Source organism: Chenopodium album, chromosome 7 (genome assembly GCF_948465745.1).
Source record: "Chenopodium album chromosome 7, dcCheAlbu1.1, whole genome shotgun sequence".
Lineage (NCBI taxonomy): Eukaryota > Viridiplantae > Streptophyta > Magnoliopsida > Caryophyllales > Amaranthaceae > Chenopodium > Chenopodium album.
This window is the reverse complement of record NC_137840.1, coordinates 6,307,816-6,322,512: the sequence shown is the minus strand read 5'-3', so window position 1 is coordinate 6,322,512 and position 14,697 is coordinate 6,307,816. Positions and strand designations below refer to the sequence as shown.

The 14,697-nt window shown below is 37.1% G+C and overlaps 1 protein-coding gene across 1 annotated transcript; it reads right to left on the bottom strand.

Moving 5' to 3' along the window:
• Positions 1-265: 265 nt before the first annotated feature.
• Positions 266-4,057, bottom strand: LOC145640849 (CO(2)-response secreted protease-like). The gene is made up of 9 exons (XM_081692083.1): positions 3,882-4,057; positions 3,220-3,485; positions 2,970-3,081; positions 2,323-2,836; positions 2,134-2,234; positions 1,803-2,048; positions 1,605-1,719; positions 1,298-1,514; positions 266-1,020 (listed from the first exon to the last, which is right to left on the bottom strand). The coding sequence occupies exons 1-9, from the start codon at positions 4,055-4,057 to the stop codon at positions 458-460; spliced, it is 2,310 nt and encodes a 769-aa protein (XP_081548209.1). The 3' UTR covers positions 266-457.
• Positions 4,058-14,697: the final 10,640 nt, after the last annotated feature.

Below are 14,697 nucleotides of genomic sequence, written 5' to 3'. Positions count from 1 at the left end.
CTATTCCTAAATTATAGGCCACTTTTAAAGTATTGTAGTCTAATTTAAATTATAGGCCACTTTTAAAGTATTGTAGTCTAATTTGATTTTTTGAACTTTGACCGATGGCTTTGATCAATAATTTTGGCTAAGTTTTATTTTATTGTGTACCATCCACACTACAGAAGTATTAATTTGCTGTGAATCTTGTAATTTTCGAAGTATTAGCTGGTCTTATTACTGACATTATATATCGACGAAGAAACTTTACAAGGATTTATTTATTATGTTGAAACAGAAAGTAGCTGTTCATTTAGAATGTTTCAAATTCTTGATGTCCTAATCACTTTGATACAATTTCTCTCTGATTTCCAGGGTAAAGCTTCTTGTCTTGTTATGTAGATGGATAATGTAACACTAGGGTTATCAGGCATGATATTCTATCATACCATGAGATATCTATGTACTAAAACCGATATCAAACTCCACTTCGGTTTACAACAAATGGACTTCTCACTTTATACTTCTTGTTTGTCCATGTGATTGCTCCAAACAGATCTTTAGCAGAAGAAGAGGGAGAGAATGTGACCTCATAGTTCAACTTTTTGGCATCTGCTGTAAATTTTAGTTCATTTGGACTTACATTTACCTCCAGCCCTGCAGGTTTATCTATAGTTACTGTATAGGTTGTGGCTTCATCAGTACCAACATTAGTGACAGTCCTCTTAACTGTAACAGGTTCTGTCGTAGAGTTTATGGATATAGCTATTGATGGATAGTTCATGTTTGATATCATGTCCTTGCTTGAATTCTTAGGACAAGCAAAACCACTAGGAAGTTCAGTTGCAATAAGCTTTATAGCAGAGATATCATATCCATAATAACACAGAAACTGCAAGTAGTCTGCTGGGTCGGTGTCATACACCAGTCCTGGTTGTATTCCTCCTGTCGGGCTTACCTCCCCTGCCCCATAATCATATGGTGTGGCGTTTTCTCCTGTTTGTGTGGTTATTGGCTCTTTTAAATTGTTGATTTGAATTGCTGTCAATAAGGTAAATCCTTCAGTAAGTATACTCAAAACATTTTTAATCGCTTCTTGTCATTTTAAGTTCTGTCTCCACAAGCTGTGCTTAGTTGCAATAAAAATCAGATTTCAGAATGAGCTTTGCAGATTAGTCCACATTTAGTATGAAAATGGAAAAAAATAAGTTATTTTTTTATCAAGTATTAGCAATTAGGATATATGCAAGACTATTTATGGTAACGAACTTCAGATCATTTGCAGGAAGTATAAAGTTTTGATGCTTTGATCACTTACCAGTTGTGATTATAGCAGACCTTACAGCAGCAGGACTCCAGGAGGGATTCTGGGATTTAATGTTGGCAGCAATGCCTGCAACATGAGGGCAAGCCATAGAAGTTCCAGATAGCAGGTTGAATCGAGGAGACTCTCTGCCTTCAGGCGTGGTCTCTTTTGATTTGTCATTAGCAAACCATGCTGCTAGGATATTTACTCCTGGAGCTGCAATATCAGGCTGCATAATGTTTGGGATAAAATTTTAGTTAGTTACAAGTAAAACAAAAAATGTTCGTTCTTCAACCAAACAAAAGATGGCCGGTCTTACCTTGAGAAGGTTTTTAAGGCCTGCTGCAGGACCTCTTGCTGAGAAATAGGCAACTGTTGGTGCTGGCTTAAATGCTGGGATTGTTTTTGTAGCTAAGATTGTTGCAACCGAATTTCTTCAACAAAGTTTTTATACAATTAGCTCATATAATACAACGTATGAAAAAAAGAAATATACTTGTACATCTTAGTATCTTACTCAGTCGAGTTGATGTATGCCAGGATCTCTGCACTATCCTTTGAGGTAATGACAGTCATTGGGAAGGTTCCTGAATTACCGGCAACCAACCGCGTTTTATCATTAACTATTATAATTCCTACACCGCCACTCTTCTTGACTGCTGTTAGTTTCATTCTGGGGCTATATATACTGGTGTCTGCATGCTGACAAAGCACTATTTTTCCTTTTATCATCTCTGCATCAATTGAGTTTGGGTAGCAATTCCTGGGAATAATACATAAATATTAGTATGCTGAATGACACCAATACAGATACTTCCGAAAAAGAAAAATCAAAAGGGAAATTCTACCTTGCGTCAACTTCAGTTGCAGACTTAGTCTTCGCCGAACTGCCAGATATCAGTGGGTATTTTGGAGACTCTTCAAGCTCAGAGAAGTTAATAGATTCACCCTGAAATTTGAACCAAGGAGTCATTTTTGCACAGTTTATGAGTTATAGGAGGAAAAGATTATACTACAAACTAAGCTAATGATAATACCTTGATCACTTTGTTGTTGCCTAAGACAATATCAGACTCGAGGTCACGATCTATAGTAGTAGCAGCAACAGTTATGATCCAAGGAGCCACGTTGACAACGGATTGAGGAGAAGGGCCGTCATTCCCTGCAGAGCAGAGCACGGTGATCCCCTTTTGGACTGCATGGAATGCACCTATAGCGATAGGATCAGTGGAGAAATCAGGTGCAAATGAAGATGATGCTCCAAGTGATAAGGACAGCATGTCAACACCATCTGCTATTGCATCATCAAAAGCAGCCAAGATAGCAGATCCAGGGCATCCATCAGGGAAGCACACACGGTACATAGCTATGTGGGATGTTGGAGATCCACCCTTTGCTGCACCATTAGCCAAGCCATAGTAAGAAGCGTTTGCTACTGACACACCTGCTGCTGTTGATGATACATGTGTGCCGTGGCCTAATTCATCTCTAGGGGACTGCATTTGTGATTCACTGTCTTCATCTTTATAGTATCTTGCTCCTATCAATTTTCTACATATATGATACACCTTGTGATTACTAAAGATTACAAATACATGCTGTAATAATGTTCTTGAAGAAACTTTATTATATCTGACTTATATAATATGCTGGGAAATATATGTATTTATAGTTCCAAACATACTTGTTACAGTCTGAAGTAGTGAAGTTTTGTCCCACCATACACTTCCCTTTCCATCTTGATGGAATTGGATCCATGCCTTCGTCGCTAAAGCTCTCAGATTCTGGCCAGATACCTATGCTTGTTTTTATAAAAAATTATCAGAATGTAAGAAAATGGAAATCACTAGCAGATTTCAATACAGAATGCATTATATAATACAACTACCTTAGCTTAGTAGTTAGTACTTAGGATGAAAATAAAAGAAATTTACCTGTATCTAAAATCCCAATAATTGTATCTGATCCTTTAGAGGCGGACACTGGAACTGCATTAAAGCGTGGTTGGGAGTCAATTAATACAGAAGTTTCGTACTCTAAGAAATCCCATGAACGCGTTGTATGAAGTTGAAGCACAGGATCAGGAAACACTGAAACAACTCCAGGTTGTTTCCTCATTTGACTTGCCTCTGAGTCTGATAACCGTGCAGCAAATCCTGAAAACCCATTCTTGTAGCTGTGTACTAACGCTTTCTTATTCCTACAACAAGAATTTCACATAATTAAATCCATCAATTTTAAGTACAGCAAAATTGATCTCATGAATAAGGCTATGTACAGTATGACAGTATGTAACTGATCTAATGCGGTTAATAATACTCCCTTTGTTTCATAATAATCGCAACACAGTACTGACACATGTGCCAATGCACAACTTTGATCATTAATATTTGTTTATTATATACTATTAAAAAGTATAAAGGTTTAATATAATGAAAATATATAAAAAGACCAATCTAAAACTATTTTACATGGCAACATATGTTTTTTATATATAAATTGGTAAAAAAAAAAAATATAGTCAAAAGAAGCATATGAGTAGTGCAAAAGTCAAACTATTACGATTATTACAAAACAGATGGAGTAGAGAGCATACCTTCTTAACAAAGAGCTAAAAAGCATATCATGGCTATTCTTGTTAGACCCCATGTACACAATATAAACGTTGCCATTCTGAGGCGGCACAGTAGTAGCATCAATTTCTTTGTAATGTAAAGAGAAGAAGAACACAAAGTAGAAAATCAAGAAGGAAAGAGATATATTCATGATCATTTTCTTACAAACAACGTTTAATTTCTTAAGGAAATATGTTTGCACTCATCTCATGCACCTAATGCATCATATATATAGTGTAGATCGAGTTGCACTGATGCAGTAAAAGAATTCATGATGATCTGATCATGCCATATACAAAAAGTGCGCATGCGTAAACAGCACCAATACTAGTAATAGCATAAAGTGCGCCATTATATACTTATCTTGGAGCAGTATATACATGGTGAGTAATGCTAGTGGTTGAATGTGCTAATGAAGATAAGATTATTCATTAAGATAGGATTCAAGTAAATTGAGTAATTAGATATACACTAAATCTTTACTTATATTGCTGCAATAGTATTTTATGCAAAGCATATTATATAAAATACTTCCTCCGTTTTTTTAGTTGATACTGTTTGACTTTTACACTATTCACGAATTACACTTTGACTCGCTATTGTGATTTATAAATTTAATAAAATATAGTCATGTGGAATCTTATTTGAGTCATCTATATGTATATTTTATTAATATCCACTTTTTATAATTTTACAAAGCTGATAATTTAACTTATTAAGTCTTAAAAACATGTTTTCTCAAAAAAAAAAAAAAGTGTTAAAAACATGCGTTAGCAAGCGTGAAAATAGAAAGGTATAATAAATAAATAAATAAATATAGGAAGTATACAAGTAAATTTGTGTGCACAAATCAATGCAAGGTGATGAACAAAGGCACCAATGTGCTATGAATTGAATTTGTGGATGGGAACTTTCTTATGTAGTTGGTGTAAGTGGTATTTCAGTGGGAAGAAGAGATACTATGTATGATTTGAAGGGCCTACTCGCGTAAATTCAAACTGGTTCAGATATTCTTGTCATACTGGTTCTTGATACAGTGTAGTTGATCAAATCAAACAAAATTTTATCAAGGTTGCCTTCTTTCTCATCTGTTCTACATCTCTCCACTCTATTTAAGTAGGTTGAGGTCATGGATTGGAACATCGATTAATTTGTGGGGCTTTTTTTTTTTTTTTTTTTTTTTTTTTGTTAATGTAATTATTTAATTTTTCTAACATCCTAAAGAAGAATGGTACATGTATCATTGTATTTGGACGAATGATATACATCTGATTCTACCAAAGCAAAATTAGTTAGAGGTAAAGAAGAAAAAAAACAAAAGAAATCAAACCAAAACTCTAAATATTATTTTTTAAAAAAAAGTTGACTTGAAAAATCCATAGACCATAGTAGAGTGTATAGAATGATATAAATGAAATATGAGGTAAGAATATACATTATATTGAATTGGTAAATCTAGCTAGAAACTATTAACAAATCTATTAACTATTACTAAAAACAAAACATGCCCACCATTAAGAGACTCATGTCAACTTTTTATGAAAAAAATTTCGGCCAAAATTATTTTGACATCATCATTTATTTTTTTCTCAATTTTTACTTCCTAAGTTTTTTTGAACAATTCTTCTTAAGTTCTAAGATTACATAGATACAATACTTCTTTCAAAATTAATTAATGAGATTATAATAACACTTTTTTGAATTAAAAATTTTGACAACTATTTTACTCAAAAAAATTATATTTTTATTCTATGCAATGCATGGGAATAAAATAGTTATTTATATTAAATTTATCAGGGAGAAAATTCAAGAATTAAGTATTTTGGACGATATAATCCTATACATACGTAATTTCACTAACAATGTAATTTTTTTTTGTTATACATGTATGTGTAAAATATATCTAAAAAATTTTGCCACAATGATTCCATATACTCCCTCTATTTTTTTTATTATTATTTCTTTACAGTTATAAAGGGCACACTTATCAAGATAAAATTTTGGTCATTAATATACTATTAAAAATGGAGGGAGTAACAATTTGTTTGCAAATTTTACATGTTAGTAATGAAATATATTTTTTTGAAGACAGTAATTAAATATATTAACTATTGATATATTGCATCAGTAAATATGAAATAAGAAGTGTTGTAACTTAAAAAAAAAATAATAATAATACCATCTCCACAGACACTCGAATCCCCAAACCCTGGAACCATCACCCCCACCCCCATCCAGACCACGAAACCACCTCCACTACCCCATCTCGACTCCAAAACCACCACATCCAACCCAAACCAATCCCAAACCACCCACCTATCCAGATCTGTAACTGGACGTGTGAGTGGGAGAGGGATCAAAAATGGGGCGAGGGGAAGGGGAAAGAGCTGAAAAATGGGTGGAGAAAGGGAGGAGGGCAGGAAAATGGGCGAGGGAAAGGGAGGAGGGACATAAAATGGACAGAGAAAGGGGAGGAGAGCCAGAACATAGGCGGGAGAAAAGGTAGGAGGACCGGAAAATGGATGGGGAAAAGGACGGCGGCCGAAAATGGGACGGAGTAGGGGAGGGGTGCCGGCGACATTAGCCTCCCGACAGTGGTTAGGGCTGCTGCTGAGTTTGCGTTTTTAATTTTTTTAACTTTAAAGGGTTTTTTATTTAATTTTTCTGACTTATAATGTGTTGAGTGTCAGATAACTTGTTATAACAATTTACATGACCGGTAGGGACCATTGAAAGCAAATTCATATTAAATTTAGAATAATTAAAAAAATAATTAAAAGTTGGGATTATTTTAGACGAATCGAACAAACTTGGGATTATTTCCGTCAATTTTTTCTAATAATAAATAAATAAATAAATAAGTATTAATTGATTAATTTATAAATAATCTAAGTGTGACTTTAAGTTGGTATCATGGCATGCATGCACTTCTTATAAGAGAAATAGAATGAGAAGTGGAGTATGACAATATTCTCACTATAAAAACATGTAATTTAGAGGAGCAAACCATTATCTCCGTAACTCCCATTATCATCTATTAGAGATGATGTGAAGAAAAGTCCATCAGATAAGCTATGTTTTTGCCAAAAATGTACAATTTGCGTGGTGCTACAGATTTATGGTGAAAACAAAGAGGCTAGATTTGCAAGTTATTGTGCTAATTACTCTCTATGGTCATCCAATACATCGAAAAAGCTACATATATAACCATTGTATGTGGAGTAAAATGGCAATTTTTCATTGGTAGTTAGGATGAGTCCTAAATTCCACTACTTTCAAATTTCATTTAAATTTGAAATGAAATTTCAAATTAACCTAATGTTTAAAATTCAAATAGTTTGTCATTTCCAATGCTAGTAGTTTAATATCTTTAATTTATTTTATTTTTTAAAAAAACTAATCTGTTCATTTCTTCAACTCAATGAACATTGTTCCAGAGAAAGGGTGAAGCAACGACCAAGGCAGATGAAAAAACAAACCTTGAAGCTGGTGCATTATCATTGCAGAACCTTGAATTTACATCCATCGCTCAGATTAGTCGATTTAATTGAACAAAATAATTGTAGTGTACGTGAGAGTATTATGGATTTTTGACTTAAATCAGTTTCAGAATTAAAACATATTTGTTACATATTTTGCGGTTTTATTGACTTATTCTTCCTCCATTAATTGTCTCCAATTATTGAATGAGAACATATATACCCATTTTCAATCGAAGTAAATGGGTATTCTTGTTCTTCCTCTTGGTTTCAAATGAATTTGGATTTTGTGGTGGAATATAATAATTGTTAAAGGCATAGAATTAATCGAATGCATATTGAATAATAAATAAATTGGAGGTCGACTTGAAGGCCGACAGCAGTAATAATGGTCGAAAATGGTTTATGGTCGTCGACAATGGCTGAAAACCCCCAAAATTGCCAAACAATATTGTTTAAAAATAGGAAAAATACACTATAATAATCCCAACTATTGTCGATTATTTACTTCTAATAATCCCAATTAAGGTTTATTTTTTTAAAATCCTAACTATTAGGTCAGTTTACCTCTAATAGACCCAAAAATCGGTTACCTACTGAAAAGGTAAATTTATTTTTTTTTAGTTTTTAAACGCCACATGTCAGCACGTGATTGGCCTAATATTAAAAATAATTAAAAAAAACCTAAAAACTAAAAATTAAAAACTTACCAGCCATCTCCACCGTCAAAACCCAGCCACCTCCACCGTGAAATCCCAACCAACCCCCTACCGTGAATTCCCACCGTGAAAATCGGCCGGCCACCTCCCTAACCCCCCAAAAATGGCCGGCTAGTCCTCCCAACCCCTAAACTCACATAGTGGATCATCCCCCGCCGCTACACCGCTCTCCTCCCTTACCTCTCCCTTCGCCGGAAAATCAAAACAAAAAGAAAAAACCTTAGGTGCCGCTCTTACACCCTCAAAACCGCTGTAAAAAGCCCTCCCACACCAGCGAAATTGCCCAAGGTGCCAAATTTGGGGGTTGGGGAAGAGAGGAGGGTTGTTTTGCAACGTTGGGAGGTTGTTTTCAAGGGAGAGTAGGTGGTTTTTGGGGTTGGAGTGGGCCGGTTAGGGGTGATTCTAGGGGTTAGGAGTGGCAGGCCGACTGTTTTCGGGGGATAGGAGAGACAATTGGCCGTTTGCCGACGAGATGGTGGTTAGTCGTGGGGTTTTGTGGTGGCGGGAGGGGAGGGGTGGCTGTTAGGGTTTTCAGTTTTTTTTTTCTCCTTTTTTATTGTTTTTATTTTTTTATTTTTTTTAATTTTAAACCAATCACGTGCTAACACATGTATTGGTTACCTAAACAATTCATTGACTTGGTGTTGATCGGCTGGGTCTATTTGACGCAAACTAACTCAATAGTTAGGATTATTAGAGGTAAATCGGCGATAGTTGGGATTGTTAAAGTGTATTTTTCCTTAAAATTATTTTAGTAACAAACTAGCTATGTTTGGTATGCACATATCTGAAAATGACACACCAATTCATAATATAATATTTGAAAGTTATTTAGTAGCACCGGCAACTATGTGATTAAAGCTTTGATTAATTGATAGATATGCAAACATTGACATGTTGTTACATGATTCTAAGTTCGATTCCTTAAAGAGCATGTTTTTCCCTTTTAACCTTTTTGTTAATATCTTTGCTGAGATAGCTAATGTGAGAAAGACACAAATTAATGGAAAGTAATAAGAAATTAAGTTGAATAAGTAAAGGTAATCAGATTAAGTAAATAACAATAAACTTTCACATCAATAATAAGTATTGCATATGATCACAAGTAATAGATTATAAATTCAACTTTTTTTGTGATGAATATATAATTGAAATTTCATTCAGATATGGAAAAATGTAACAAATAATTATACCATTTGTTTTAATATTGCACGGTACTTGTTTTGGGGTTTTTTGGAATCCCTTGGGACATTGATCACGCTTCGCCGGCAATGAGACACAAACACCTGCAAAACCACAAAACTCCGATTCATCGGAGTCCCGCCTCCGACGATCTAGTAAGTAATCGAAAAACGAAATAAATAAGAGAGAGAAAGTAGAGAGAAGTTGGAACTTGTAATGCTCTATTAAATGTTATGTCACAATCCACCCCTCCCATCATAAATGATTGGGGAATTTAAAGGGTTGGGGAATTGTGCCCTTTTAGGGTTATTACCATAGAATGAAGCTTTTCCATTGGCGATGCAATCAAATAGCGACATGCGTCTAGAGGTCAGCGCCGTTTTGCGGCTTTCTCGGGATTTTTGGCCTCCTGATGTAAGGAGGCCCTTTTCTCTTATTTTAGGTACTCTTCTTGAGCTTGACAAGCATCATCTTCCCAAGGACACATGCCACCCTTTGATTGGGCCACGTGTCACTACGGATTGGACCACGTGTAGGGGTATTTTTAACCTAAACATTTGCCCCTCATAGGGGGTGACTCATACGCTACAAGCCGCCTTCTCTGATTCTCTACTCGTCGCAACACATACGAGCATGGGGAGGTGGGACTTGTAGCTGGATAGGTGGACGAATTTGTCCGCTCATTTAAAGGATGGCCGCCTAGGGCTGAAAGACATATCCAGTCCGCCTAAAACTCCTCCAAGGGACATTTAAGTCTGAGAATCAGGTGGACGGAACATGCCGTCTGAATTTTTGGAGGAAGGCTTGAACGCCCGGATTTCCAGGAAAGCAGTTTTTAGATTCTGCTGACGTGGCCGTCTTTTTGGATGTGTTGTTACTCGTCCGTCTCTTTCCCCGTCCAAATTAGCATAATCATCTTTTAACCTTTTTTAATTCTAGGTTAACTTCTTTTAAAAAGTAACTACTTGAATAATTGGGTGAGAAGAGTGAATTTACCATTTTACCCCCATAAATTTGGTCTATAAATAGAAGAGGTTTGATCTCATTTTGGCACTTTGTAACTTTGAGATTTTTAGAGAGAAGTTAGAGCTTTTAGAGAGAGAAAGTGACTTCTTCCCTGAATCTTCAAGATCTTCGTTGTACGATTAAAATTTCCGATCAAAGTTTTAGTTTTTCGGTCAACTTCCAAGACTTTCAAGAATTTCCAGAGTTTTCTACACGTACAGAGGTAGGCCGACTGTTCTTCTTACTTATCTTTTTATTTGCCTTAGTTTTTCTTTTTGCTTAAACTTGGCTCAACACTAGGCTTCGTCCTTTTCTCCTCATGAAGCCGACCGTTTGCCTGGGACTGAGGAGTCTAGAGTGGACGGAGAGGAGTTGTCTCCTTCATGGAGTAGGTCCATTTCTAGTGCGTACCAATTCTCATCCACCTATTCTTCTCGGTCCCTACAGTTGCAAATGGCCCTTATGAGGCAAAAGTATGACAAAGACGCCGCTAGAAACTCGGACTATAGTCTGGTGCACCCAAGGGTCCCTTATGACCCTAACAACCCGAACGTTGAGACTGAGTCCACAACGAATACAACCATAACCTAACTAGCTAGTGGCACTGAATGCTATGTGGTCGAAGTGACCACTTTTTTCGAAGAATGCTAAAGAACACAAGGTGTCTCTTCGACTAGGGGAACGTCTGGGAAAACTCCGGAGCTAAGGTTCCCCCAATACGCCAACTTGGTCATGGATCCGATCGAGTTGGTATCTCAGGAAAGCCCTCCTTCTTTTTCACGGGCGGACGCTGCGGACCGTTCGTCCCAGTTCCTAAACAACCCCATCTCCAAAATAGCAGGTTAGTCAGGCCTAAAACTGGCGTTATAATTGCTGAATCGTCCAACTTGCCCCCTCGCAGCACTCCTCCTTTGGGAAATCAAGTGGACGTAAGTAAAGATAAGAACAAAGGTCCTTTGGGGTCCATAGACACCCAAATGTGTCCCCTAAAAAACCAAATCCAGTGATGAATATTTTTCACGTCGCTTGATTATCAAACAAGGTGAAATGTGAAAAGTCTTGTGATGCGGTTGTTTTAATAAAAAAAATATTTCTTTCTGTTTTTGAAAATATTTTTTCTAACTCTATTTATGGAAAACGTCCAGTTAAGTTTAGTTTGGTCCATGATAAGAGTCCAATAATAGTGTAGTTGGATGGGGTTTGAAAAGACCTTTCCAACAATATATTATAAGCCCGATTCCGATGAATACTAAGGAAGTTATGGCCAAAATACTAAACTGGGCCCAAACTGGATTTTACCTACGACCCAATGATCATGTGGATGGTCCAAAGGTTTAATCCTATTCCTAAACTAATTATAATTTATTAGAAGCTTCTGAAAGGAATGGTGTCCTTCGAACAAGTGTATTATTCTGATAGCGGGTTCAGAATTATTAGAAAGCTAATATATTCAGTAAGGTTAAGTGATCGGAATGCCTGGGTGGAGGCCGCTTCCGATCAGTAATATTAATATAATTAATATTACAGCTTAATCTTGACTGAATCCTTCGGGTCACACCCAAGCAAAATATACGAACCAACTCGACGAATTAATTCGGAAGAAATTAATTCGTCGCCCGAGTGTTAAATATTTAGACGTCGGTAATTAGAGCTTAGAGCGTCGAAACCGATCATCGGAAGTCGAGTCTAAATGATAAGAGACGATATAATTACTAATAAATCAACAAAATTACCAAAATACCTCTAGCATCGAGAAAACCGAGTGCTAGGGGCATATGGCCTAACAAGGTGGCTAGCAAGCGCACCAAGCCGAGCCTAGGCTGGATGGTGCGTGCTAGCGCGCCTTGGCTAGCTAGGCTGGCCAGCAGCCCGCACATGTGTGCGTGGCATGCTAGCAGGCCTTGGCCAGCAGCCAGCACAATTGTGCGTGGCGTGCTAGCAGCCTCGGCCAGCAGCCCGCACAAGCATGCGTGGCTTGCTAGCAGCAGGCCTGGCCAGCAGCCCGCACAAATGTGCGAGGCATGCTAGCAGGCCATGGCCAGCAGCCCGCATGTTGGTGCGTGGCTTGCTAGCAGCAGGCCTCGACCAAGCAGCCAGCACACATGTGCGTGGCCTGTTGGGCCGTAGGTGTGGCAGCAGCGAGCAGCCCACACTTGGGGTGCCTTGGTGCCCAAGTGGGGGTTGCCATGTGGCGCAAGGTGAGGGAGAGAGTGGGGAGCAAGTTTGGTCCCCATCTCCAAGTGGTCCTCACCTACTCCCTTATGTATGCTTGACACTTGTTGATTTATTACTAGTTTGCTTAATAATTTTATTTTAGCTTTAAAATAAAATGTGAAAATCTCATTGTCCCACATTGATGGGAGAGATTTTCATACTCTCATCATTCCCTATAAGTACCCAACTTGGGGCATTGGGAATGATGCTTGAGTGGGAGTTAAAAAGAGCATTCCATAATTTTTGGGAAAACTCTTAAACTCATATAACACTCGGGTTTTGGTCGGACCTTGCTAACCCCAAGGTAGCGGACCTTAAAGTTGTGTTCGCCTTTTTGTGGGTGGATACCGTCGGAGGCGCGGCGCTTGACGTGCTCGTAGCTTTCAAGTAAGAGCCCCGGTTTTTGGGCGAAGCTCGCTTCGAGGGTAAAATTCGTTATCTTTTCTTTGTGATTATTTATTTATGCTTTATGATTTTAATTATTGCGAGTGGTTCCTCGGGTCGGGGTTGTTTCCGCGGTGAGTCGGACTCACCAAACCCCAACAGCGGTATCGGAGCCCCGCTCGTTTATTTTTATAATCATGTTTTTCAAGGTTTATTTTGGCTTAATTTTCTGGTTTAAGTTGCTAATTAGATTAGTAGCTCGGTTTTATTTATTTTAATCCCGTTTTTAATGTCGAGTTTGGCCCAGAACCCAGAATTTCGCCCAAGACTAGTGAATTTTGGGTGGAAAACGTGTTCTGGAAAGGTTTTTATCCCCAAGGGGACTGTGATTTTAGCCAAATTCTGACCAGAAATGCCTTTTTCGAGGGGTTTTTCGTTTTTGACGAAAAATTTTAAGTCTTTTCTAACCTTGAAATTAATGGCATAAATTGTTGATTATATGGTTGATTATTTGCATTATTTTCTGCATTTTTATGTCCCCTTAAAGCACACTTACTTGGTAGTATTTGATGCTTAAAGGTTGATTTATTTTCACATAATTGCAAACTAATTGCTTTTTAGTGTGAAAGTTTTATTTTTGAGGCTTCCTAAGTGTTAAAGATTCAATCTTTATTTGTGATAAGTGATTGAAACTTTAAAAACCATTAAATTCCATGTTATTTTGTGTTAAACTTTGTTGTTTTAATCATTTTGAGTTGATTGGAAACATAAAGTTTCGATTTTTGTGATAGAAATTTGGTTATCTTCATGTTGGAAGATATAATTTTCAAGGATTCGCAAAATTTAGATGTTGGAATTTTCATTTGAACATTAAAGTTCATATTTTTCCAACTTCCCTTTACTTTATCAAATTCTCAAGTTTAATTTAAATTGATTAAATTGAAAGTGAGAAATTGCCTCAATTTTATGTTGCACCAAGCTAAACCAATTTAATTAAGAATGGTTCTTGGAATTATTTTGGTTATTTGCACTTTGAAAATTTTATTAAGTTAGACTTGTTTAAAATTTTATTTTGCTCTCTAAATTAGTTCTAAAATTAATTTAGAATTAATTATTGTTGTCTCGTGAAAAGGGATCAAATCCCGAGGTCGTGGCACGCAAAACGAGGCAATGCATCACCTTGGCGAGCCGGGCTGCACAACAGCCCATATGCGGCTGCCAAGGTGGAAGCGCCGCCTTGCTTGCGGCCACACGCGCGACAGCAGCCACGCGCGGCAGCAGCACACGCGCGGCAGCAGCACGCGGGCTGCAGCAGCCACGCGCGGCTGTGCCGTGGCAGCAGCTCACGGCCGTGTGCCGTGGGTCGTGTGTTCGTTTTTTTTGGCGTGTGCGTATGCTTGGTGAGGTGACTAGCCGTAGTAAGGCTTGATGTTATTTTTTTGCCGTTTTACTTATTTTAATTAATTTTGTTTATTTTAATTAAAATTTTGGGAGGCTAGGCCTCAGTTTTGAGCGGCATTGGCAAAATTTCATTTTGACAAGTTTGGGTGCTACCGACTTAATTAATTAGATTAATTAAGGAAATGCGGAATTTAGTGGGAGCTTCAATTATTAATGACGTAAATTATATAATCGGTTAAACAACTTTAACTAGTTTTAATTAGGCGTGTTAATCGGATTAACCACCTAGATTAGTTACTAGTGCGCGCGTTGTTTAAATGCACTTTTATTTTGTTTTAAATTTGTAAATTGCATGGGCCATTCACAAACAGTGAATGGATGAATGGAATATATATTTTCTCTCTCACAGGTTT

Excerpts from the sequence above, each read along its gene's own strand:
- LOC145640849 (XM_081692083.1), bottom strand. The coding sequence starts at position 4,057 with ATGATCATGAATATATCTCTTTCCTTCTTGATTTTCTACTTTGTGTTC. Across the intron at positions 3,082-3,219 it reads TATTGGGATTTTAGATACAG|GTATCTGGCCAGAATCTGAG; the intron begins GTAAATTTCTTT and ends AAACAAGCATAG. Across the intron at positions 1,021-1,297 it reads GTCTGCTATAATCACAACTG|CAATTCAAATCAACAATTTA; the intron begins GTAAGTGATCAA and ends CCTTATTGACAG.